At 47.9% G+C, this 27,774-nt stretch overlaps 1 protein-coding gene across 2 annotated transcripts; it reads right to left on the bottom strand.

Annotated features, from left to right (window-relative positions):
* On the bottom strand, window positions 1–27,216 carry CASC3 (CASC3 exon junction complex subunit). Of its 2 annotated transcripts, none has more exons than XM_032975540.2 (13): window positions 26,658–27,216; window positions 22,059–22,086; window positions 20,261–20,316; window positions 19,284–19,472; window positions 15,829–15,977; window positions 15,521–15,691; window positions 14,301–15,223; window positions 13,938–13,999; window positions 12,878–12,995; window positions 10,351–10,455; window positions 6,026–6,237; window positions 3,345–3,464; window positions 1–2,184 (listed from the first exon to the last, which is right to left on the bottom strand). In XM_032975540.2, exons 1-13 carry the CDS (start codon window positions 26,799–26,801, stop codon window positions 2,158–2,160), a joined length of 2,304 nt encoding a protein of 767 aa, XP_032831431.2. In that variant the 5' UTR covers window positions 26,802–27,216; the 3' UTR covers window positions 1–2,157. The 2 variants fall into 2 exon arrangements, with proteins under 2 accessions (XP_032831431.2, XP_032831430.2); XM_032975539.2 differs by having other exon boundaries at window positions 1–2,192; window positions 26,658–27,214.
* Between the last annotated feature and the right edge of the window lie 558 nt (window positions 27,217–27,774).

The raw sequence follows: 27,774 nt of genomic DNA, 5'->3' as shown, positions 1-27,774 counted from the left end.
TAATGACAATTTTTTTAACTTTTTATTTTTTCAGGTAGAAAATAAACAATTACACTTTTGCATTTATTCAATACTAACGGTTGTCAGTAGAATTAGGCGGTAACAATAAAATCAGGGGTCATTCGATTAGCAACCAACAATGGTGGACCAGTGAAAGGATGATTTCTTGACAAAGTTGAGACCTGCATCGAGGGCAGTGGCATATGAGCCTCAAGTTTCAACAGATACAACTTTCCCAAAATAAAATAAAAATTGCCGCCATCTTCAAATGGGGCACAAACACTCCGTGTTTAAGCGCCGCAACTTTTGTCGATTTGTTCCGTGAAAAAAAAAAGTTTCAAACGCGACTGCTATTGTATAGTCGATTGCAATCAGCGCGAGCATTGGAAGGCGTGAGACCCCCCACCCCCAACACCGTGGGCTCCCCCCCGCCCCCCCCCCCCCCGGTTTGGCTGCTCGGTCGAGCGCTGACACGACCCCAGGGAGAGATCCAGGAACTGGTGCCTGCTTCGGGTCTTGTTCACCAATCACGAAGGGGAGTGATTTTTACCCTTATCAAGACGGATTACTCTAGAATTCTTATTTAACATCTATGCCGTCAAAACTCAAAACATTCAGCTTTGCATTGTTTTCTCATTCCCATGATGAATTGTGACGTCGTCCAGCCAACTGTAGCTCAGTCGATGTCATAGAACGACATTTTTAAATATTCTGAAATGCCACAAAAAACACTTTGCGAGTAATGCGGATGAATAAAAACACAAATTTGGCTCAGCAACATGAATGCGGGGTAGTTTCACCGTTTGACTTGAGATTCACTTTGGGCAATATTTTCACTTGAATATTTTAAACTACTGACCAGTGAAGTGACGTGGGACACGCTTCCTGAAGTCGACCACTTCGAACACGCGTGGACCCGCATTAATTAATAATTCGTGTAATATGCAACGTGTGCATGTGTGTATGAATGTGGCCAATGTAGGTAGGCAATACTAAAACAATGTTATGTTGAGTATCCGTGTTTGTCATGTTTAATAATATTAACCTAAAGCGAAGCTAAAGCGGTACAACGTTCCTGGGCATAGCTCGACGTTGTACAACACTCCGATATGGAAGTACAAACTGTCGACTTAAATTTGCAACATAGTTGCTCGTAACCGGGTTAGTCGCAGCCCATATCTGTGACCATTAATGCAGCAGCAACTCGGGGAAGAAGGCCTAACGGCAGACACCAACACCCTGGATGACCCAGCTCAAGATCACTTGAACATGGAAAAGAATATAGAAGGGCATGGCAAAGTGCCTGCTCAGGCCTTTTGAGAGAAAAATGTATAAAGCATTTTTGAGAAATAAAAAATTTGAAAATACACGTGAAGCAACTCAGACGAGAGACTTGCCACATTCACTTTTTAGCTTTCAGATTACCACGACAACCCCCCGTGACTCGATCCAACGCATCAGAGCACGAGTGAAAACGCAGTGGGACGAACGTTGCTCGACACTCGACACGGCCCCACGCGACAAAGTACATCTGCGTCGTAACCGCCGACCAACAACGCAAAAACCAATAAAGCGAGGATAAAACTAATCCCAAGTAAGTTGCACCGTTTATAACTTCACTTTAAGTAATCAAAGGTTTGTGTGCATGTCCGCACGTCGAGTGCGTACGCAAGCACCGCGTACACTGTGGTAGCGCGCGTGTGCTCATGTACGTGCGGGTGAATATACGTGCATGCATGCGTGTACGACTGCACATACGCTTTGTGTACCAGACAAAAAGGGCCAGCCGCTCGTCAAAGTTTCTGGGCATTCTCCGGCACAGCTCTCGACAGCAACCCGGCGCACCCCCCCCCCCCTGCCCCGCAGGCGCCAGCAGTGGATGGCGCCCCTCACGTCGACACTCGCGCACGCACCGTGGGGCGACTTCTGCCGTCGAGGCACCACGGCCACTCCTCGCCGCCCCCCCGCTCCAATCCCCAGTCCCCCTCCCCCACCCGCTCCCTCGCTCGCTCCTCTCATCGCCGAGCCCGGGTCTCAGATGCAGCTTGCGTGCTCCAACCGCCGCCGCCGCCGTCAACGCCGTGACCTCGGTTGCGACGCGAGGCTCCGTGAGGCTGGGCACCGCCAGCCTCCCTCACCATGGAGCAAGTTCACACGTTACTCCTTTCTTTCAGCCTGTCCTTCCTGCTCACCTAAAAAAGTGGGGATGTGGGGATGGAGGGGGATTGGGAGAGGCAACAAAGCACACGAGGGGGCAACAATGCGGTTGGATTTTGCACCGCGCTGCGCGACGTGCCAACGAGAGCCAGGTGAAAGCTTGGGCTGAGAACGATCGCCACTCGCCTCATCTGCCTCGGCAGCCCGATATACGCAACCCATTTTGTTGTTGTCGTTTTGTTTCATCGTCAAAGTGTTCACTGTGCACAGTGCGCTTAAAATGGGAGAGAAAATAAATCCAGATTTCTATGGCGGGGAACGGATTGTCCAAAGATTCAACCACCTTTGACTTCCCATCACGTATCACGTGTGGTGGGCCTCACTAAGCGTTGCTCGTACAAGACCTGGAGGAAATCTGGCAAAAGGAGGCATTGAAGGAGCTTCGGTTTATTTTCCATGCCAAAGCCTTGTGAACTCCGAATGGCTGTTACGAAATAAAAGCCAGGGTTGGAATACTCTGGTCATATTTGAGGTGTAATACAGAGCAGAGCATCCATCTGACCTGCAATATAAACGTAGCCTGAGATCCCACATTGTTCATTCGTCTAAATTCAGTGCGTATATGTGTAAGTGACGCAAGTAACGTGCAGGGCCCCTTTGTAAAGCCATCGCTGGGGCAAAGACCTCCCCGTGGCGTGTGGACATGGAAGGAATTCGGCAACACATCACCACACACCGCACACAATCGTCACTTGCATCCTCCTCGCCTTGGCTGATCTTATTTTCGATGCTTTGCATGGATCACCCCGCATCCGGAATGGATAACCGAGGGTCTTAGCAGGACAGGGCTCCACTGCATACAAAGTGTGTGGAGAGCGCCAGTGGCGAGATGTTATCGCCCTCGTATGAAGGATGTGGTGGGTTCGATGCAGACCCTGACGACGCCTGTATATTTGGAGTTTGCGCGTCTGTCCCCGTGGCCGTGTGAATTTCTTTCCGGGTCCTCTGGTTTTTCCCCTTCACATTTGGAATCGACGTGCGTTCACGAGCATGCGGCCTCTATAAATTTCCACACGTGATGAGCCACTTCGTCGAGCTATCCTCTGTGGCCAGGTGGCCCGCTGAAAAACCGCTCAGTGGGCCTTACTTGGGGTAAAATAAAAAAAATGGTTTAAAGTAATTTTTACCTCAGGCGGGGGCTTCACAGAGACGGGCTGGGAGGGTCGGCGAGGCGGCGACGGCTTGGGCTGCGCCTGCTGCTGCGCCGTATTGTAGTACGTCACTCCGCCATAAACCTGAGACTGCGCCTTCAAACCGAACAGCGGGAGTGGGCGCGCGAGCAGAAAGGGGGCGCGCGTTAAAGGCATCACTCCTCTTGCTACCTTCACGCTCGACGACAAAACCACTCGCCCGCCATTCGCAACGCGCGCACGCAACACAACAGAAGCCCCGGCGCGCACACGTACAGAGGAGGCAGCGGGCAGGGCAGAATAGGAAGGGGCCAAGCGAGGGAAGGAGAATATAAAGATATTGAGGGCAGGTCACGAAAAGCAAGGTTGATAATGAATTTATCAGGAGAGACTTGAAAGCAGAGAGAGCGAGAGAGGAAAGCAATGAAGATACCCCACGTGTTCATGGGCGGGTCATGTGGGACTCAAATCCAACTGCCGTTCCTTTAACTTCAGTAAACGAGTGAAATATTTGCACGGCAAGGCCCCGCTTAACGCGTGTTCACACAACGCGTCTGTGCTGGAACGCGGTGCTTCTCTTACAGAACGCTTTTCACACAACGCGGAACGTGCCCAGTTATAAAGCGAGTGCCGAGCTGTCGACAACAAACTACCTTCTTGTGCTGCTTGCGGCTGAGCGGTACGGGAATTCTGGGTACACACGCGGAGTGATGCGGTACGCGGTGGCATAAGCCCGTCTCACTTGTTTGGCCCGCAATGGGATGACTGCAGGCTGATTTTATAGTTCAAATGTGATTCAAATTTGCGCTGCTTTTATTTCTTTGGTTTAACATGCAGGCTTTCGCAACCCAACAGGTAATGGATACCCATTGTAATTTATATGAATTCATGAATCCCCCCCCCCCCCATGCGCACGTGAAGGGCTCACAAGTGAAGTCATCACAAGTGAAGTCATCACATGTATCCCTCTATTTAAGGAACGAAACAAGAGGATTTCTCCACAAATCTGGCTGTCCGCGTGATGATGCTAGTTGCCATAACTGGCGAAACGTCACACAGATTGTAAATCTTGTGGCTTTGCTCTCCAACACACCGGTGTGCTGTACTAGTAGCGAATGGGCATGTTCTGTTTAAGTGACAAACCTTACGAATTGGCTGTTGGGTGGTGGCGGGATTAATAAAACATTTATATTTATGCGATCTAACCCAAAAACTAGATTATGCATTTTATTTATTCATCATGTATATACAGTAATTCCTTGCTTAACGCATTCTCGCTTAACACGGCACTTTTAATGAACGCATCTACTGCGTTAAAATGAGTTACTGTAATTAGCATGTTAAAGGAAAGTGTCAAGTGTTTTCCATTGTTTTTTTCTCTCTTCTTTAGTTCCCTCCCATCGTCTTGAAGAGAACATGGTGGTGAAATTAGATCCCTTTACTTGCACACCATAACGAGAAGACTCTTGCGTTCAATTCCCGTCTTGCGCGCCTTTCTGATTTCTAATTTAAAATGTTCCCCCCCTTTGTTCTCTAACTGGGTATTTGCCAAACGGTCCAAATGCCAAAAAATAACCTGAAAGTGACTTAATTGGGATTACACACACCGTAACATCCATCTCCTAATGCGATAAACTTGGCAGGACCCTCATGTAAACATTGTCTTGCGATTCAGTAAGGTTTTCCTGGATAAACAATCTCAGTATGCGGTATTCCCTCGTTATTCACAAACTTATCCATGATTTTGGCAATCCACAAATCGACACGGCTGCTGCATCGAGAGACAAAAAGTGATGAGAGAATGTGATGAGAGATAAAGGTAAGTTCATTTATAAACGTATTTAATACTTTAATATTCATTTTAATATATGTTTATCATAACCAAAAAAAAAATGTTGGTGTTATTATAATTGTTATGCATTTACTATTTTCTTAAAAAGATATATCCATAAAATTTTCTATTCACGAGCATCTCCGGAACAAAGCAATCGTGAAAAACGAGGGAATAACGTTTTAAATAATTCCACTTCCCGATCTTGCACTAGCTTCATCTTTCCCTTTACCTGTCGCTCTTTCCGTTCAACATCATTCCTCACCGCGACAAGTCGGCACACTGCCACGGTCAGTAAACTTTCCGGATGCATTCTACACACGAGTCCAAACCGTGAACTAGCGATGTTTAAACACCTGGACAGCCGCATCGATGACAACAATGTGTAGGTGAACTTATTTTGCACCGTACGTAGCCAACCGTGCTCATTAGAGGTGCAGGGAAACGACAACAAATGAAACGCAAAAAGCAGTTCTAACTAAATGAGCTTTCAATCTAAATGATGATTTTAAAGTGCATAGCTCCAGTGGCTTCCTAATATCGGAGGAGCATTCCAGACGGTCGCAGAAGCGCATCTGAAAGCACGATGCGGTGACCGACTTTGTTAGATGGCTCGCCAAAATCCGCAGCTGCTGCGAGGATGACCGGAGTCCACATGACGACAGTTTATGCTCTTTGACGAGATCAGCAAGGTATCGCGATTCATTTGTGGCGAGCACTTTGTGTGCGTATTGTCGCTCAAATTAATTTATTTTCACCACAATTGCTGCACAACGCTGTCGTGGCGCCGATAGTCATCTCAAGATTTATTTTCCGATATCATTTGAACGTTTCGACAAACTCTCACCTGCGGTGGAGGGAAGATGTGTGCGGGCGGCGGCGGAGGCGGCGGTATGGGGGCGGGCGTGTAGGTGTAGCCGGGGTTGGGCAACGCCGCCCCCGGGTACATGATGTTGCTGGGGAAGTAACCGAGCATCTGGCCCGGCGGCGGTGGCTGGCCCGTCGCCATGGAGACGGGCGGCGCGTACATGTGGGTGGGCGACTGGTGCGGGTGCAACCCTGAAAGCAGCGTGCGCACGGCTGAGCATGGACGACTTCTTTAACACGGCACTCTCTCTCCGTGGCAGAAGGACATTTTGTGGGCGGAGCGATCACCATGGACGCCACCGAAAACCGTGGGGCTCAGAGGGTAATTGTAAGGCATGTAGCGGTTTAACACAGATTCTCAATTAAAATGTCTTACTTATTAAAGATCAATAACTATGCCCACAGTACACACATCAAATCGTGATGATTGATTGTTTATCATTTACGCAGATTGGAAATTAACGCTAATATTAAATCCAGGCCAATTAACAATGCAATAAAGAAACAAGAATAAATTCAAAACAGATTGCAATACAAGTAAAACATGTATCTTTCAATGCAATCACAACCTCCAATTATGACAATTCGTGAAAGTTCTGGGGTGAATTGTTAAATGCCCAGCGATCGCAGAGCCACCAACATTAGACCAAACGCAAGAGGCCCAATCGAGGATCACGATTGGATTTTGCCTCCAGCCTTTTTTTGCGTGGGTTATAAATTGGAGCTCTCAGTACTGTACATCTTTACAAAAGGAGGTTACCCAGAGGTCAAATGAACACAGCCGCCGATGGAAACAATGTTCAGATCACTGGTTCAATCTTCACACTCTCCGGGGCACATTTCATCCCCACCATCTCCCTAAGCACCGAGGTCTAATGAGTGATTATATTATTGTAATGCTCGTCACCAAGGAAAGCAGTGCCGACTCTTTTTGAGGAGGGTCATGCGACATTTTTCACAGTCGGGGGTTAAACGTTGCTGTGTGTAATTGAGTGATTTGCAGTTGATTTTATTACAATTGGGATGGTTTGGATACTATTGGTTACATATCCGGAGGAAGCCCGTACACAGCATAGGAGGGAGAACATACAAGCTAAACGCAAAAAAGATGCCCGAGTCGGGAATTGAGCCAAGGCCCTTCTTGCTTTTGGAGGCGCGTGCGTCACCGCTTCGCCACATCGTGTCACGTGAGTAAGGAGCGCCTTTCCGAGTTGGGAATCGAGTCGGCGTTCAGATAATTATTGGTCCAGATGCAGTTGTAAAAACAACGCTTGTTTTTGTTGTAGTAATATTTGAAACTCTGTGGTTGGCTCACGGGGTCTTTTCCCAAATTCGGGTACTGAGGCAGTGCCACCGAGGTCATACGTACGCATCTAGCGTCTTGCGGGAAGAGTGGGTGGGGGGTTCTAGCACGGTTCTAGAGTGGGTGGGGGGTTCTAGCACGGTTCTAGAGTGGGTGGGGGGGGGTTCTAGCACGGTTCTAGTGGGTGGGGGGGTTCTAGCACGGTTCTGGAGTGGGTGGGGGGGGTTCTAGCACGGTTCTAGTGGGTGGGGGGTTCAAGCACGGTTCTAGTGGGTGGGGGGTTCTAGCACGGTTCTAGTGGGTGGGGGGTTCTAGCACGGTTCTAGTGGGTGGGGGGTTCTAGCACGGTTCTAGAGTGGGTGGGGGGGTTCTAGCACGGTTCTGGAGTGGTTGGGGGGGTTCTAGCATGGTTCTAGAGTGGGTGGGGGGGGGGGGGTTCTAGCACGGTTCTAGTGGGTGGGGGGGTTCTAGCACGGTTCTGGAGTGGGTGGGGGGGGGGGGTTCTAGCACGGTTCTAGTGGGTGGGGGGTTCTAGCACGGTTCTAGAGTGGGGGGGTTCTAGCACGATTCTAGAGTGGGTGGGGGTGGGGGGGTTCTAGCACGGTTCTAGAGTGGGCAGGGGAGGGTTCTAGCACGGTTCTAGTGGGTGGGGGGTTCTAGCACGGTTCTAGAGTGGGTGGGGGGGTTCTAGCACGGTTCTGGAGTGGGTGGGGGGGTTCTAGCACGGTTCTGGAGTGGTTGGGGGGGTTCTAGCATGGTTCTAGAGTGGGTGGGGGGGGTTCTAGCACGGTTCTAGAGTGGGGGGGGGGGGGGGGGGGTTCTAGCACGGTTCTGAAGTGGGTGGGGTTCTAGCACGGTTCTAGAGTGGGTGGGGGGTTCTAGCACGCTTCTAAAGTGGGTGGGGGGGGTTCTAGCACGGTTTTAGTGGGTGGGGGGGGGTTCTAGCACGGTTCTGGAGTGGGTGGGGGGGGTTCTAGCACGGTTCTAGTGGGTGGGGGGTTCTAGCACGGTTCTAGAGTGGGGGGGTTCTAGCACGATTCTAGAGTGGGTGGGGGGGGGGTTCTAGCACGGTTCTAGTGGGTGGGGGGGTTCTAGCACGGTACCCAACAGCGATTGGTTAACCGGCTTCCCCCCATCCGTTACACGAATGTACTGCATTTTATTTGTTTTGCAGTTTCGGTGTCCCCACGTCTCTTGAAATGATCACACCTGGGTTCAATTAATAAATGCGAAGGTACATAGACCCCCGGTGATTTCTAGAGTTGGCGTCTCAACGATTTCCCTCCACGGCGGTTTGAAAAACAGTTGCAATTGAATCCTCGTTCAACTCAAGAATTCCATTTGTTTATTTTCTCATTTTGCATTGTGTCTGGGTTTTTTCCCCCCACCTCGTTCATATATGGTCCTTATCTCCATTAGCCCTAAGTATAACGCGAAGAACGCGACATTGCTGTACCTCATTTGTCTCGCCTAATTTGTATTCTTTGGTTCTTTCGGTAAAGTCACCGAGATAGAAACATAAAGAATAGATCAAGACGTTTCGATCGCGACACAAGCCATCGTCTTCAGGTGAAAAAATACAGCAGGCGGACTGCTGAGGCAGGAAGAAATGTAGCGAGAGAGCTACTGCAGCCAAAGGTTATACAGTCATACCTCGGTATACGACTGCTTTAGAATACGTCGAATTTGGTACATGTCGTGTTTTGACGGGGATACGACGTCTTGCTTGGGATACGACGCGCTTGCTAGAACTTGTATGGGTCGGGATGAGTCGCCGCGTACCCGCGTAGACCCCGTTCACGACTGAGACAAAGCGCCGCTCCTCAGTCTGCCTGTAGATCTCGTTCAATGCACAACCCTTGCTATAACTCTGTGAATTTTCAAGTGTTTTGGTAATTTTAACGTGAATTTTCAGCAGGGTAAAGTGATGTAAAATTTTATTTGTATTTCAATTGATTTTAATTTATGCATTTATTTTAATGAATGTATGCATTTTAGTAATTAGTAGTGTCTAAATAATGTCATACAACCACATTAATGTATGTGCCATATAAAATATAATTTCTTATACTCTGGAACGGATTATTTCCTTTCCCTTTATTTCTTATGGGAAAAATTCGTTTGGTAGACGTCACTTCCGGTATAAGTCCTCCTACCTTCTGGAACGAATTAACGACGTATACCGAGGTACCACTGTATACGTTTGAGGTGGGTACAACCCACGAGTAATTGGGCGGGGCTACAGATGGAATTTGCAAGTAAATGTAAGATCGCAGAGCTAGGTATACCTCGGTTAATCCGAGGGGGGAGGGGAGGGGCTGCCGTAACGGGCGAGAGGGTGGGGGTGAAATTCCAAGTGGGAATAAGGTGAGAGAGAAAAAGAAGCTTCAAATAAAGATTAATTTTTATTGTCTCCATCCTATGTTCCGTCTTGTTTGTTCTGCCTCGTTCGCATCATTAAGACTGTAATGTTTATTTTCTTCGCATACTTCTCAACCAATTTGACACAATTGCTGTGAGCGAAATAATAAATTAAAATTCAAGATTTTCTCAGATGCTTATGACCCCCCTTCCATCTTGCATAATATATACATGTTGAACTTCTTTTGCACCATACGTAGCAAGGCGCGCTTAACTTAAAGTCTGGGCATGCATACTCTTTGGTTCTATTCGGTAAAGTCACGTAGGTAAAAATAAAATAACAAAAATCACAACGTTTCGGCCACAACACAGGACAGTCCTGTCCCTTCACCTGATGAAGGCCACTTGTGTTGTGGCCGAAACGTCGTGATTTTTGTTATTTTATTTTTACCTACGTGACTTTACCGAATAGAACCAAAGAGTATGGATCCTTGCAGTCCCGAAAGCTTCAAATCTGGGCATGCAATTAAATGTAGGCGCTATACAATTCCAAGTAAAATCAAATTTGCACTGCATCCGCACATGTGTAGTTTATAACAGGCGGAGGGGGAGAGGGTGGAGGGTATGGACCACGGGCTCACCAGGGTGTGGGAGGTTCAGGTCGGGCTGCACCATAATTCCCTGGGGAGGGATGGCAGCCGGGCTGTCCCCACCGTGCCCGTACAGCGGAGCCTGGTATGCCGTGTCTGCGCACAGAAAACCGGGCCATCGCGCCGCACGCTTTTTACTTTCCAGCCACGTTCACTCTCGAGTGCTGGTTACGCCGACGCAATATGTGCGCGTTTACGTAACTTTGTTGTACGTATGTACAATTTATTTTGCATCGGTGCGTAGCTAACCGTGCTAATCGGAGGTGCGGGGGAAGGACAAACTAAACACAGAAAGCAGTTCTAACGAAATTAGTTTCCAACCTAGATGATTTAAAATTGCACACCTAATATCGGAAGAGCATTCTAGATGGCCGCAGAAGCGCATCAGAAAGCGTGCGATGCGGTGAACGTCTTTGTTCGATCGCGAGCCAAAAGCCGCTTCTGCGAGGATGACCGCAGTTTGCGTGATGGTTTATGCACCTTAATGAGATCAGCAAGTTATCATGGTTCATTTGTGGCAAGCACTTTGTGTGCAATGAGTGCGACCTTATGACATATTCGTTCGGCAACTGGAAACAAATGCAGCTCAATGAGCTCGACAGCGTTTTTACAAGGCATTAAAGTATCCACACCGCAATATTGAAAGCGTTTCTACAATTGTTGGGTGCGAGGCATCCACAGAGCTTCACATTTGAAATGTAATGACGCCATAATTCCTCCATTAAGCATTGCGACTTGTGCTTGCGATAAGTTAATTGAATCTTAAGCACAAGACTTGATTATTATGCAGTGGGCAAAGGGCTCTCAGTGACTCCTGCAAACAACAGAGGCGCTATGTGCTACAATGTAAATTTTTTAAATCTTGAATGGAACCGTAACCCTAAATCATGACAATTCATGGAATTGTGAGGCTGGTTGTTACATCAGTGACAACTTTTAAGACACCGCACTGGAGCTGATATAACCTGCCAGAGCTGGAACATGCAATTGTTTATGTGAATGCAAGGATGATTAAATCATAAATGACAGGGAGGTCAACTGGTGACTCAGGGAAATAATGGTTGCATCATCTCAGGCTATAATGGTGAATTAATTCAATAACTATAACATTGTAGTGGAAGCAGAACCTCTGTGGCCACAGAGGTTCATCATCATGTGCCATGGTCTATCCACTGCTTAATGGAGGCCCCCAATGTCATCACCATCCTTCTCACGGACTTTTGAAGCTGCAATGAGTTTAGGTCCATCGCATGGTCTGATCTCATTGATCCACTTCCATGCCGGTTATTCTCTCAGGGGCGTTCAATCGTTTGGCTTATAGCCGCCGCGTGAACCGATTACATACAAGCATTACATATGCACTACATAACGCAAATAGAAAACAGTCAACCCTTGCATGCCCGATGCAGTGTGTATCGTAGGCTTTAGAATCAATACTTTTTTTATATACCAGCGAAGGCCCACTGAGCTATGTAGCTCTTTTTCAGAAGTGACCTGGCCACAAATGATAGCTCAACCAAGTGGCTTATCGTGTGGAAATTTATAGCAGCCAAATACTCAAAATGCATGTTTCTAAATGTGGAGGAGACAATCGGAGTACCCGGAGAAAAATTCAAGTGGCCACGGGGAGAGAGAACACACAAACTCCAAATATACAGGCGTCTGAGTTGGGATCAAACCTACGACCTGTATACCACGCAAGATAGTTACCATCTTGCCACCGCGGCGCCCCCGGTTATGGGGGCGGGTGTCTGCCATTCTGCTCGAGAAGGATGTGTTCCGAAACTTCAGATTAAACTCAAAGGTCAACAAATCGGACCTAGATATGACATTTCGGGACATCTGAAAAGAAACATTCGTGACGGTTGAGAGGTTTAACTATACTGTAGTTGATTAATCGATGCATCGTTGCGTGCCCAGTGTGAGCACATCAAGGCAATCCAGACGATAGTCGTCCACAACAACACTGCCTGCACAGAGCATGTCCGTGCGCGTCTGTGCGTACACGTGCGTGCGTGTGTCTGTCTGTATGGGGAACGGCGGTGCAGCGGTTAGCGGGCTGCGCTACGAACCCGGCGACCAAAGTTCGATTGCCATTACCAGCAACGGTTATCTGAACCGGTCATGGGCCTCTCTGAGGTTGACTCAGCCTCAAATGAGTACCTATGTAAACATCCCCACTGAGGAGACAAAGGCGGCCAGGTGTGGTGCTGGACACCCACCACCTCCTGGAACATGCTGGCCTACATAGGTGCTCGCTAACAGCACGTGCCCCAACAGTCTGTTACGGCTACACAGGGGATCTTTGTCTGTATCTACGTGTGTGCGTGCACAGTTGTGTGTATCTATGTGTGTGCGCATGTGTATAACTTATTTTACACCATACGAAGCCAAACGTGTGCACGGTTGTGCGTCTCTACGTGCGCGTGTTTGCACGGTTGTATCTACGCATGTGTGCGGATGTATGCGCATGGTTGTGCGTATCTACGTGCGTGTGAGTGCGTACGAGTGAGCTCACTTGGATCGTAGTAGGAGCCCTCGATGAGCGGAATGTGCATGGGGGGGGTGGGGTGCGGCTCAGGAACCGGCCGACTGCGCTGAGACGAGTAGCGCTTTGCCCGGCCGGCCTGGCCGCCCTGCCGGGGAGGGGGAAGGAGTGAGCAGCAGCAGCAGCAGCAGCAGCGCGATGACGACATAGCTCAGCATGCGCCCCTCGAGAGAAGAGACCATCTTGCCGCACTCGTGGCTGACGCGACCTCACGGCGATAATGCTTTCCAACGTCCCCCACACCACATTCGCAGCTGTCACGGATGTCATCTAAAGCATTGACACGCAGGCACGGGCAACGACGCACACGCGCGGCCAATGCCTACACGGTTGATTGGTCAGAACTGCTTTGACCTGCGCAGGTGGAGGTCTCACATCACGTGGTTCTCTCATGGTAACAAAATTTATCCTCGAGACTGCTCATACAAGTCATGGGGTATTCGTTTAAGCTTTATTTAGCCAGGCAAGCATGGCATGCGTATTTCATATTTACATTTAAAAAGGATAAATTAAAAAATGAATTTATTTAAGACTTTTTTTGTGGGTTTAACAACACATTTATATTTACGTGATTGGACCCAAAAAAATACCTCTATTATGGATAAAATTTGCTGTGAAAGCCTACTAAATTAATTTCTTTATTTTGACATTCAACTTTTTTATGTTTTACAACTTGCGACTTGGGTCACGGTTTGGATTTGAATGACTTCACATGGTCATGTGGTCGGATAAAGTGTCGAGTTTTTTTAAGCTTTGTGACCATTTCAAGTGAAACGTTACAATTCACGTTTTGTGATTCGTTAAGAATGTTTTTTGATAATTTTTCTATCTACGTGGCTTTACCGAAAGACCCAAAGAATATGAATTCCTGCAATCACGAAAGCTTTAAGTCAAGAATAATGTTTTTGTTTAACATTGCGTTCAACGACGCGCCCACTAGTGGCTGCAGGATTCACGCGAACCCATTACAGTTTTGCGAGTATACCAAGTTGGAACACGTGGTGATGGGGAGAAAGCTTGCACGGCTTACCAGATCCTCGATTCGGTTGAACGGTGGAGGCACTGAATTGACAGGGAGATGCGTGGCACCACCTGAGTGAAACACACGCCCATTGTTATACGTACGTCGCGCCATGAAATAACTGCCCAGCTTTCTCTGCTAAGAAAGTTGACTACTCTGAAATTAAGCCAAACCATTTTAAACATTTGTGGGGGGATCCCCGTGACTCCTAAAATCACATTAAATCAATAAAAATGTTCTCAGTTTTGCTTTTCGTAATTCACGGGCAAGAGGGGTATGGAGCGAAACCAGCGTAACACGCCTGCGCCGTTTCGACGGCGCGCGGGTGAGCCCGCGGCCGGATCCCCCCACTGACGTTATGCGTCACACTACCTCTGTGCTCGCGCTGCGTGGGAAGGTAGTGCGGCTGTGCCCCGGGGTTCCAGGTCTGGCCGAGGCTGATCTGCGCCATGCCGTGCTCCAGGCGACCCACGGGCGAAGGCTCCAACACGGGCACGTCCCACAACGGCTGCGGCAGCAGCGCGGCGATCGGTCTCGTGCGCTCACCGAGCGGCTTTAGGGGTGGCGCCTGCGGTTGCTGCAGCTGCAGCTGCTGCGGATTGTGCTGGTGCGGTAGCGCGGTGGCCGCCTGCGTCTCGGGCAGCGCAACGAGGGGGACTGTGCTCGGCGCAGGCGCCGCAAGCGGCGCCGGCGAGACGGGGTCCGTCGTGGACGCCTGTCCCGGCAGCTCTGAGGGTTTGTTGCGCAAGCGGCGCACACGCGAGTACGACTTCCGCTCCGGCGCCTTGTCCTGCGCCAGGTCCACCGCGAACGCCGCGTCCCCGGTTGCCGGCGCCACGGTCGCTGCGGCGGCAGCAGCTGCAGGAGCGCCCCTCGCTCCTACCTCCGCCTCCGTGCCCGCGGATAAAATCTCCGCCCGCTTCTCGCCCTCCTCCTCCCCGTTCCCGTTGTGCTGCTGGTGCCGCTGCTGGTGACGCTGCGGGGACGACCGAGCGCCGTCCCGCGCCGCCGGCGTCCCCGGGGGCTGATCCCTGCTGGAGTCTCCTTGCGTGTGGGCGCGGGCGCGCGGTTCCACGTAGGCGCGCTGCTCCACGTAGGCGCGGGGCCTGCCGGGCAGTGCCGCGGGACCGGCGGTGGTTGGGCCCGGCCTCCGCGGCGCAGGCCTCCGCTCCGTGTCCCTGTCCTCGTCGCGCAGACGTGCCGGCCGCTCGACGGGCTCCCGCTTAGGGGCCTGGTAAGGCCCGCGGTTCACGGGGGGACTCTCCCGGCTCCATCGACCGGTGGGGCTGCGGTATCTGCGTGGCACAAACATGCGACAGTCGTCACCATCGCTCGCGGTGGCACGCCCAGTGAGACATTGAGGGGCGCCCTGGCCGTGGCGATCGGAAGTCAGCGCTCCGAACTGCCTCCGCTGAGATCCTGGGTGCGAATGAAGTGTAGAGGGTTGATGGTCTTCGTCCGAACGCATACGACTTCGAAAACCTCGTCGCATCAAATTTTGCAAGATGGCGTCGTGCCCGAGGGGGTCGTGCCCGAGGGGGTCGTGCCCGAGGGGGTCGTGCCCGAGGGGGTCGTGCCCGAGGGGGTCCTACCTGGGCCGGCGGAGAGGCCGGGCGTCATCGGCGTGAGCGCCCGAGCGGATGTCGTAGCCGTACAGCGCCACGAGCTCCTCGCGCGACTTGGGTGCCTGCTCGTCCTCGCGGAAGCGATCGTGCTCCCAGCGGCCCGCGTCTCGCCACAGCTTGCGGTTGTGCACCTTGGCCCTGCGCCGCCGCCGCCGACGTCAGATAAGAGATAAGAGCACGGCAACGGGGGACTCACGTTTTGAGACGGGAAGGGCACGTAAGGTTCCCCGGTGTGGCTCGGGGGGGGCCCCACTAAATCACCACACGGCACTCACCTGGCATCCTCCTTGTTGTTGCCTCCTCGAATGTCGTGTTCGAAGAAGAGCCCTTTCCGCGGCACGAACGCCGGGTTTTTTTGGTCTTCCTCCTCCTCGTCCCGCTTGGAATTCTTGCCGCCTGCGCCGGTGGGCGGGGCGTCATCCTCCTGTAATGGACACCGCGGGCGAGGGAGGAGCATTAAACGAGCAGCATCCACCACTTCTGGCGCTGAGAGGGTTTTAACACAGTGCCGGACAAGGCCCCAGAGACTTAAAGCTTTCGTGACTGCAGGAATTAATATTCTTTGGGTCTTTCGGTAAAGTCACGTAGGATAGGTTCAAAGAAAATGACAAAAAACTACGACGTTTCGATCGCAAGACAAGCGGTCGTCATCAGGAAAAGTGGGTTAGCTTCTAAAGGAAAAGTGTTTATAAACGTTTGAAATAGGCGTCGCCCAAATGTCAGCAGCATGGGCGGGGCAGCTGATGTTAATGTGAGTGGTGGGCGGCTACCGTGACGGTGGTGCGTTTCCCACCAATTGAAGGACTGCCAGGTAAAAATTAGCATGTTAATGTAAGATCGGTGAGCGGCCTCCACGGCGAGCGTGCTGAGGTGGCTATGTTAATGTGAGAGATTAGCATGTTAATGTGAGATCGGTGAGCGGCCTCCACGGCGAGCGCGCTGAGGTGGCTATGTTAACGTGAGAGATTAGCATGTTGATGTGAGATCGGTGAGCAGCCTCCACGGCAAGCGCGCTGAAGTGGCTATGTTAATGTCAGAGATTAGCATGTTAATGGCAGATCACAAAGCCGCAACCTCTAGGTCGGTGCGCGAAGGCGGCTGTGTAAGTTTGAGAAATTTAACCCGTTAATGTAAAATCGGAGAGCCGAAAATAACAACTAACATCGCAAGGTGGTAGGATGGGAACATCACAGCCAGTTATGACTTAAACTGGTTGATAACGTTCTTCCAATGATTGCTCAATTTATACCCATCTTTTCTATTGTGTCTGTATATGTGGATAGCTTAATGAACGAATCTTTTTGATAGCCAGTGGGCTTACAAAGTACCTTCGTCTTAGAGAAATCAATTTTACGTGAGCCCACCGCATTAAAACAATGATCAGCCACGGCCGAGGTATTGGTTCTACCGTGTATCAGATCTGCCTCATGTTCATGAACATGGTCCGAGACATGTCGCTTAGTTTCCCCAATGTAACTACTGCCGCAGACACAGCTTAGTTTGTAGACGCCGCAGATACAGATTAGTTTGTAGACGCCGGGGTATTGCATTTCAGGGATCACAGCCTTTACAGATGGGATCAGATCAGAAATATTATGTACTGTGTTAAATCGAACCTGAATCTTGTGTTTGCTCATGATTTTGGAATTATTTTTGGTGACCCCTGCTATGTATGGCAAGGTGGTGGTTTTGATTGGGTCCTCAGATGGTTCTTTCCAAACAGTTGGGGTGATAGCTTTACGGATTGTGTAGTCTTGAATATACATTAATCTTGAGAGATTGGTGTATGTGTTCCAGTTCACTGGCTCGGCGATGATGGTAGGAAATACATCGAGCTCAATGGTGGAGAGTTTTGATGACGGAATTCTTCTGGGATGGATGGTGGTGGGAGTCAGGTTTTAGACAGGCATCCGTATGGGTGGCTTTCCTGCAGAGAGTGTCCCATTGAGCCATCTGGTCTCTCTTTCAAATTCACCATGGAGGTGGAAAAGAATAGCAAGCTAACATTCTTATGTTTTAATTGAAAAGAGACCAGATGGCTCAATGGGACACTCTTGCCTTTAGAAGCTAACCCCCTTTTCCTGATGACGACCGCTTGTCTTGTGATCGAAACGTCGTAGTTTTTTGTTATTTTCTTTGAACCTATCTACGTGACTTTACCGAAAGACCCAAAAAATATAAAGGCCCCAGAGCACAATGTCACGGCGAGCTGTGGTTGGGGGCGTTTCTCAAAAAATCGAGCCGTTACCCGACAAAAGCGAGCCGTTACCCGAGGAATAAATAATCGCGCCTGTAGGCAGCACCACGGCCCGAACCAACGAGGAAGGTTGGTTTGGGCCATGTGCACACGGCAGACAAAGGTATGCAGAAAAAAAGAGGACTCCTGACAGCACGAGGCCGATTCAAAGCGGCCTCCCTCGGTGCCAGCTTGGCTAATGCTGCAGGTTAAGGTCGTACACTTCACTCACAAATGGAAATGGCTTTTTTGCTTCTGGATGTTCACAACTAGAACGTTGTCAATCTTCAAGTGTCGCATGAGCTTCTGAAATCCTCTCTTCCAGACATTTCTAAACTGTGGTCCTGATTGCTATGTTATCTCATAATTTATCACATTCAGCAATGTCACAATGACATTGCAAAATTAATTCACACTGCAGCTTAACAGACCGGTGGCTCATTGGCTAAAACATCTTAAGAGTAATATTTTTCTCTTAAACCGCTTCAGGACACAAAAACAAAAAGAGAGTTTATGGAAATCGATTTATACAACCAGCACGTATTACGGGCTCTTTAGAAAGTGACTGACAGAACGGACCCTTCTCAAAATACAAAAACTGTTTATTTCTCTACTTTTTGACCGGTTCCTTGTTCCTGTAACATGTAAAGCAAAGTATCAATACTTGCTGCTTGTATCGCGACCTACGCACCCACGATTGTAACAAAGATCTGTACTGTACGATGACATGAAAGCGTAACAGCTTATTGGGCCCCCTCCTGACGAAATATGTTTTCCGATTTTAATTCATAGAGCGCCTTAACATATATTTACTAATTTGTTCAGGAAAATGGTGTGGCGAGATGAGATTAGAAGGATGGTAGTGCACGATGAATATGATTGATGACGCGGGAAATAAACGATGATGAGAGCGACAGTAAGTGGTAGATGATGATGAGCGAGTGCGATGAGTGGGTAGAGACATTGGGAAGAGTGACAGAGTTAGTGATGGGGAAGGGAGAGGATATGGAAGTTGGGGTAAGTGAGGGCTAACAAGTGAATGTTTTAAGGGAATAACGATGAATAGTGAACGAGGCTTATTGCTTGACATAGGAGCAGATTGTGCCAGAATAAGGGGGCCAGAAGCAAGAAAGAACGTAATGGCGATTGGGCATAGGGAGGAGTGGAACAGAGACAGCTGGGATTGTGAACGGAGAGGGTGAGAAGGAACGGAATGAGGGAAGCGAGATACGTTGTACGTATGTTGAACTTCTCTCGCACTGTACGTAGCCAACCGTGCTAATTGGGAGCTGCGGAGGAGGAATGAACTAAACACAAAAAAGGAGTTCCGACGATTTAAAAGTGCATAGCTGCAGCGAGCTTCCTAATATCGTGAAATCTCTCTGTGGCAAGACCACGGAGAGATTTGTAAAAATAAAACCTATCTGTCGGTGGAGACAAGAGGAGCCCCTGGTGAGGGGGGTTGGGGGGGGGCGACGACATGACGCTGCTTACCGGGGCCTCCTGCGAGCCGTGCGAAGGTTTGCGCACTCGGTGCGGCCGCTCCGGCCGCTTGTCCGTGGGGGTGCTCGTTATCTTCTCTCCGGCGACGACGCCAGTGATAGCGGGGGGCACAGAGGAGCCCTCTTCAGCTACTTCGTCGTCTGTCACGGAGCACGAGCCCTCCTCCTCTTCTTTTTCATCCTGTAGCACAGACCATGGCCACCACCAGTCATCGCCGTTACCAACATTTCTGGCAGCTGAGGGGGAAGGGGGGATATGTTATGTGCCGTGCCGCGTTTTCTCCCAAATCAAATGTTAACCTTTAACAGAGTTTAAAGTAGCTTCCAAATTACATGGGCGCAACGGTGGAAAGATGTTAACAACCTCGCTTGTTATGCATGAGGTTCGTGGGTTTGATCCCGACCCTGACGCCTGTATATTGAGTTTGCGTGTCTTTCTCTTCCCATGGTCGTGTGGATTTTTCTCCGGATCCTCCGGTTTTTACCTCCACATTTAGAATCAACATGCGTTTAGAGTAATTGGCTGCTATAAGTTTCCACATAAGCCACATTGTTGAGCTATCAATTGTGATAGCCAGATCGCTGGTAAAATATTGTTTTCACTTTGTTTGGATTTGAGAATATTCCTGGGAGTCTTGTACCGTTCGTGCCAGTGGGTGACGTTATAACCCATGTCCGGTTGCACGTGAAGAGATAAATGACACGAATTACTATTCTTTTTGTCATTCAGGAAAGTGAAGGTGTCCCCGCTCAGAGAGAATGGCGAGTTGCTTTTCATTGTAACTCGTTCAAAACAGACCGAGACCCAGTCTGTTCCTAAGCGACATTACCCTTACAGATGACGGCACTACATTATTGAGGGCTACCACGGAGAAGTACCTTTGTGGGCTTAATGGCGTGAAAGGGTGTTTTATTCATAGTTTCCCAAGAGTCAAAGTGCATCACTGAAACGCTTTGCTCGAGTCTCACCTCCGAGTAGTGCGAGTAGTTGTCATCTGCGCTCTCGTACCCAGAAAGCACTACACCTAGAAAAACACAACACGTGATCAGCTCCACAACAAAAGGGGTGGTACCAACAGAGACATTTAAGCAGAACGCCACTTGCCCTAAAGCAAAGATGATGTCTACGCGGACCTAATCCTGTGGTGATTTAGAGACACTATACAGCAACATGCTACGACGTCTAATTAACAACCCCGCCATCTGCTTCGGCCAGTCAGCCTCCATTGGACCACAGCAGGTGCTGCAAAGCGAAGGCCATTTCAACCAATCGCTTTCTCCCGTGGGATTTCCAGGTCAAACTGGCCAGCTATGCAAGAACAGCTGAGAGAAGAGGAAAAAAACGTACATGTAGTTTATTTGGCCACTCGACACCATTCCCCCTTGCAGCCCGTGGATATTTATGGTAGCTTAAGTGACAACAGGTTATGTCAAAATTTTTAAAATTCACCCCTAGTGGACCTATCGCAAGACGCAATACGAACCCGACAAAGGGAATTTCACGGACTAGAAATGTTAAGAGGCAAAACGTACACTGGCGGATTGCAGTCTGGCTCTAATTGTGGTTCAATTGAATAGGCTAACAAATATTCACTGCCTATGACCAAAACCGATTTGTAGTGCTGCATGCTATTACAATGCCCTTAACTTAAGTTAAATAATTAGTGTCATTGTGGATAATATAAATAACAGCACTGATACAATAACTACTTATTTATCCAGGAGAACCACACCGAGTCGTACGACTCTTTTTCAGGAGGGTTGTTACTTTAAAGATGTTTTCAGCCAAGCAATGATGAGTTGTGTTTATCCAAGTGGGAGGGAACCAGAGCACCAGGAGAAAACACACATACGCGCGAGGGGGCAACGCTCTATCCCCGTACAGACAGAAACGGACGGCGATTAGTTCACTTGCTGTACTGCCTTCGACTGGCGTGCCAGGGTATACCTCCTTGAAAAGTTAACCTCAGGTGTTAATTTCCCTCACCTTATGAAAAAAAAGATTGACATTGACAAGACTGCCTCTTTGTATATCCACTGTGCCTATCATTGCAATGGCAATTTATTTATTTATTTAAGAAGATATCTTGGTTACATTTTTTATCATACAAAAAAACATAGTAATTTTTTGTATGGGCCCTTCAGTTTTCATAGGCCCCAGGCACAGTAGGCACTGTTCCTAGGGCCTACGAAAACTAAAGGGCCTATAAAAGGCACTGTGCCTATTGGATAATACGGCCCTGCTCCTCAACCCTCACAGCTGCCTCCACAGGGCAGGACTACAGGCCACGTGCAGTGTAACCACAATACATCTCACACAATAAACCTCCTCCATCTGTATTTCCCCAAAAGCAAAAGTATATTTTTACACAACTCATCGGGCCCCCATCGCCTTCTGGGAGTGCATAAATTCAGCAGCATTGAGAATGAGTTCAAGCAAACCCTAGACTGGTTTTGACATTAAGTTTATCATCAGCATAATCAGTCTTGCTTGCTTGAATGGATTCCGGTGGTATGCCAGACCCAAACTTTAAAGGCTATTTAATAAAGCTAATACAACATATGCAAAGTTTGAGCAACTATTATGGTGGCAAATGTAAATATGAATCTCATCTTTTTTCAGGTCTCTGCACAAAGAAAGATCCCATGGCTCCAGTTTCCTCCATTCCATCTCATCCAGCTCCCCAAATCTTTCCCGCACAGCACCACACTCCACGCTGTGGCTCTTGTTAGAGCCATTCATGAGTTACAACAAAAAACAACTCACCATCTCTCTCAGGGACACCTTCACTCTCCTAAGAGGTAACACAAACAGCAGCAATTAGTGACATTTATGTCTCTTCATATGAAAATGGACATGAGCTCTGTCATACACTGCCACAAATTGTATGATGTGATTGGTTATCTTAATAAAAAAAAAGTTTCATTACTGATGAACAGTTAAAAGATATAAAATGCAGGTTCAACTGCTTGTACTTGTCAGCAAGGCAATGGTGTTTAGTAATGGCATGACAGTGTATATATAGAGAGACATCAATCGATATGAATTAAGCGCACAATACATGCGTCAAATCACGTGTGCAGGAGCTCACGCTTTAATTTGTATGTGTGCATGCATTTGTTGAACTTCTTTTGCACCGTATCGTTTGCATGCAACGGTTTCACATGACACCTTCAGGGGAGGTCGAACCGTGACCGTGCATCGCGACATTTGAATCAAACGTGGGGGGCGAGGGTGTGAATTATGAAACCCCTCAGTGCATTTAGCACAAACGGAAAGTTCAATAAACGATGACAGTTGTAATTTATTATCCACGTAATTGCAGAGCTCGTATTGCAAAAAATATTTATATATATAGAACATTTATATACTCCACAATGCAATTAACAATGGGGTTAACCTTGCAGCTATAGAGTTGTAATATTAGTTACAGCTAAAGAGTTGTAATATTAATTATGGATTAAATGCAGGGTGCATATCAGATTTTTACTATGCGCTTCCAGTAGGTACTGACAATTTAAACTGATTTGAAGCTGAACATGATTCAAGTTGGCCAGACTAACAAGCAGTCAAACGTGGGTGAAGATGGGTCCCTGCGTAATCACTCAGTTCCTTCATGCATCTCTCACTTCATAAATTAGAATGAATGGAATGTAGGAAGTCCTTTGCAAATGTATTTGAAACAAATATCATCACAAGGGAAAACATCAGTGTATAAAACGTTGATATCTATGGGATTTTTGTTTGGATCTTTTGCCACATGTATGGCTAATGCAGACTTGATGCCTTAAAATAGGTATCTATTTGGTATTTGAACATCTAAATGCCTCCTGTTTTATTGCCAGAAAGGGTAAAGTCTATTCTTATTTTTTCATCAAATCGTCAATAAATAAGAGGGCTTAAACTCAAAACATGTTTATTTATTTTACCAGGTAAGGCCCACTGAGCTTTATAGCTCTCTCCACACTTAGAAACATGTGTTCATGGAAGGAAAAACCGGAGGACCCGGAGAAAAATCCAAGTGACCAAGGGGAATACAAGCAAACTCCAAATATACAGGCTTCAGGGTCGGGAATGAACCCACAACCTCTTGCATACCAGGCGAGGTATTTAACATCTCGCTCCACCGTACATACAGGAGATGATTCAGCCACCGATCATGCCTTACTCAGCATACCGCACGCCAAGCTTCGACCCTCGGGTGTCCGCATGGCACTCAAACTCTTGAAAATACACTGCCTTTGGGAGGTCAGGAACTCGCAGTTGATGGAGACTTCTAAGTTTCCCGCTGAAGACCCCACCACCTGTTTAACAAGGCCTCTCTCTCCAGCTCTCTATCTTGTCTCCTTAGTCTTACCTCTCTCGAGATACATTGTTTACTCCTTCTAAATTTACATTCTGTTTATTACAAAACAACTGTCTTATGATTGTACCACTTCAGTTCCTCAAGCTACCAGCACATGAAGAGAAATGTCGGACATCACGCGAAGAAACACACACGGTGCGACTCAAAAACACAACAGATGGCTATATAGCACTATCTTGAAAAGCACTCTCTAATTTATCCAATGGACTTCATGGTTATTCAATTTACAAATGACAACTGGCCGGTGAAAAAAACACGGAAAGTCCCTGGACATGAATGCTGCAAATGACGCATATCAAGGTCTTACAATTCAATAAAACGTAATCTCAAAGTCAAAATGTAGCAGGTATTAAGGGAGAGTGTGGGAGTTTCAGAAGCAACAGCAGCTAATAATCAGAAACGTCTAGAAGGAAGAAAGTCCAAAAACATATGGCTTGTGACATCACCAGCCAACAACAAACAAGCAGAGGCATGGGCCTGCTTCCTCCCTATGTTTTTATTTTCTAGAAGGTTCTGGTCAGCTGTGCTGGGTTTTGTTCAGTGCAGTGACAGCCAAGTCGTTCAGCGATACATTTACATTCATAGACGGTTCAGGAAGTGTTGATATATGTGGGCACGAATGATTGTGAATGTGGTAACTGAACAATAAAAATGTAAAAGGCTTTGGGGTCATTGATGGATGACATCAGACAACATAAAATGTAAACGCTGTAGAAAATGCAAAAAACATCCTCAACATGACACAACGGGGAATCGGTCACTATTTTCAGAAGACGGTATTTTTGGCCACATGCAAGATGCAAAAACCAACGTCTCATTTCCATAAGAATGTGGTGACCACGTGAACGGACTATTTTCATTATCATCTTTATTCTTTATTTCTGTTAGGTATTGTTTAACCCATAATAGAGATTTTTTGGGTTATATCGTGTGAATATAAATGTGCCATTAAACCCGCCACCACCCGATACAGCCAATTAGTAAGATTTGTCACGTAAACAAAACGTGCCAATTCGTTACTAGTTCAGCACACCGGTGTGCTTGACAGTAAACGCACAACATTTACAATTCGAGTACCGTGACGTTTCACCGGTAATTACAACCAGTCGCATCAGGCGACAGCCGCAGTTGTGGAGAAACCCTAACTGTTTCAGTCTTAAAGTATTGCTAAAGTCTGCTGTGAAGTAGACAACCATTGTGTACCAGTTTCACAGGTCACGAATCCTAAAAAAAAGACTCAGGGAAGCTGGAACGTTGACTGTACACAAAGCATAATGGACATTCGGTCCGAACTTGACCAGTGCCACTCGCAGACCTCCCTTGCAAATACAGACAATGCCAATGGACCCTCTCTCATGTTTAAAAAAAAAAATCTCAATGAGCTTACAATCTCAATGGCCTCTCGCGCGCTTAAATAATCAACACGAGGGGGGGGGCGGGAGTTTCGCTCGGTTAAATCGACTCAATGAGCTTGGTTAAGCAATCACAATGGGCTCTCTCAGCTGGGCGAATGGTGTTTAAACTATCAGTAACTTTCCGCAATGAAAGGCCAATGGCTTAAACTGCAGCCTATTACTGCACACGATTCTGTTACAGGGCTAACGCAGAGCCATTACAAGAGCTGTTCGTGCACCGCTGCAAACAAAGTGTATGTGGAGTTGCAACTCTGGGATAGTAAACGTTTCACCGACTCGCCAATGCAAGTTAAAGCAATGCGGTCTTGATAACGGCGTGAACTGGAGTTTGTGTGTCTTTCCCCGTGATCGCGTGCGTTCTTCTCCGGGTCATCCAGTGTTTCCCTCGAAAATTTCAAACACGCGTTTGGTGAATTTGGCTGCTATACATTTCCACGTGATTATATTATAAGCCACTTCGCTGGGCTATCATTTGTGATGGCCAGGTCACTTCTGAAAAAGAGCTAGATCGCTCTGTGGGCCTTACTGTACCTGGTACATTTTCAATAGTTTGGTTTTAGTTCATTGTTTTACAAAAATATTGAATTGTGGTTTTCACTGTCAGTGCAGCATTGGTCGTACATCATTAGCATGAATGTGTCCTATAGTATGAATGGGTTGTAGTAATTACAATATTACTACTAATGACAATATTTATACTACTGTACTGGCATTCATACTGTGTTAGAATGGTCTCAGTGCGAGTGTAGTTGTAGTATTACAGTGTTAGAATGGTCTCAGTGTGAGTATAGTTGTAGTATTACAGTGTTAGAATGGTCTCAGTGTGAGTATAGTTGTAGTATTACAGTGTTAGAATGGTCTTAGTGCCAGTATAGTTTTAGTATTACAGTGTTAGAATGGTCTGTGTGAGTGTAGTTGTAGTATTACAGTGTTAGAATGGTCTCAGTGCGAGTACAGTTGTATTACAGTGTTAGAATGGTCTTAGTGCCAGTATAGTTGTAGTATTAGTGTTAGAATGGTCTCAGTGCGAGTGTAGTTGTAGTATTAGTGTTAGAATGGTCTTAGTGCGAGTATAGTTGTAGTATTAGTGTTAGAATGGTCTCAGTGCGAGTGTAGTTGTAGTATTAGTGTTATAATGGTCTCAGTGCGAGTACAGTTGTTTCACAGTGTTAGAATGGTCTTAGTGCCAGTATAGTTGTAGTATTAGAATGGTCTCAGTGCGAGTGTAGTTGTAGTATTACAGTGTTAGAATGGTCTCAGTGTGAGTGTAGTAGTATTAGAATGGTCTCAGTGCGAGTACAGTTGTAGTATTACAGTGTTAGAATGGTCTCGATGCGAGTACAGTATCAATAATGCAGTCTCTCTGAGAGTACACTAGTAAGTACTACTAACACTATCAAGGTGAGTGCGTCAGTAAGAGCTCTAGTAATCATTAAGGGCGCGCTAAGGTAATCGAACGATGGCAGTCGCAAGTTACAGAATTTAGCGGCAATAAGCGGCAGCGAGGCGCTGGGGAGGCCGCAGGCGTCTCTCGCGCCGAGCCCCGCGCGCCTCCCAACCCACCCCCCCCCGAGCCGCCCTTACGCATTCGGACTCCGCGGCCCTCGCGGGGATGGCGGCCGCCTTCTCGGGCCCGCGTCCCGGGGAGAGGTCGCTCTCCTCCTCCTCGTCCTCCTCCTCCTCGTCGCTGTCCTGAGAGGCGCCAGTCCGCCGCCGCCTGTCCGCCATCACGCCTTGGTATGGTGTTACGTCATGTCGCCGCCGAGCGTGGCGTCATCGGCATGTAAAGGAAAGGGGGTTAACGAGGAGTTGACGTCACCAAGCGAGACGGATGACGCTAAGTACGCGGGTTAGACGTCGATCGGGGAGCGTGACGCCATCCGAATTGGAATGTGCGCGGCGGTTCTGGAAGATCAGAATCAGAATGTCCGCACGTTTGTATGTAGGTTGAACTGAGCACAAAAAGCGGTTCTAATGAAGCGAGTTTGTCAATCTCGATGATGATTTACAGAGTGCATCTATAGCTCCAGCGGCTTCGCAATCTCGCAAGAGCGTTGTCCAGACGGCCACAGAAGCGCATCTGAATGCGCGCGATGCCAGTGACCGTCTTTGTTCGATGGCCGGACAAAGGCCGCCGATGCCGCTGCTGCTGCTGCGAGCAATCCGATGAGCTATAAAGCTCTTTGGGGCCGTCCATAAAGGACGTCACGCACCTGGGGGGGGGGGGGGGGGGGTCAGACATTTGTGACGATGTGTGACGACGTGGGGGGTTTGAGAAATGTGACGTCACATAAAAATACGCAACTAAAAAATGAATATAGACAACACGTTCTACTTAATTAAATAGACTTTTTAATAAATGTTTTCTCCTACAACATCAGAGTGCAGCGCCACATTAAATACGCACTACAATGACAATAGTTTAAAGCGATTTGAAGCATGTTTTATTTTTGGGGGGGAAGGGGGCAGAGCTTTGTGACGTCATATTTGAGGGGGGGTCTGACTTTTTGTGACGCCGTGTGACGAAGGGGGGGGGTCAAAAATCGTCCAAAATCGCGTGACGTCATTTATATTTACACGATGTCCAGTAGGTTGCGGGTCAGAACGTTGCAACAATACAACACGATAGCAGTGCAAAGTATTGGTAAGGTAAACAAATAACTTCGTAAAAAATACAGGCAAAACTAAACTATGTTTTATT

Source organism: Petromyzon marinus, chromosome 56 (genome assembly GCF_048934315.1).
Source record: "Petromyzon marinus isolate PM22_M1 ecotype Great Lakes invasive population chromosome 56, UKy_Petmar_22M1.pri1.0, whole genome shotgun sequence".
In the NCBI taxonomy this organism is placed as follows: domain Eukaryota; kingdom Metazoa; phylum Chordata; class Hyperoartia; order Petromyzontiformes; family Petromyzontidae; genus Petromyzon; species Petromyzon marinus.
This window is presented reverse-complemented; position numbering and strand designations above follow the sequence as displayed.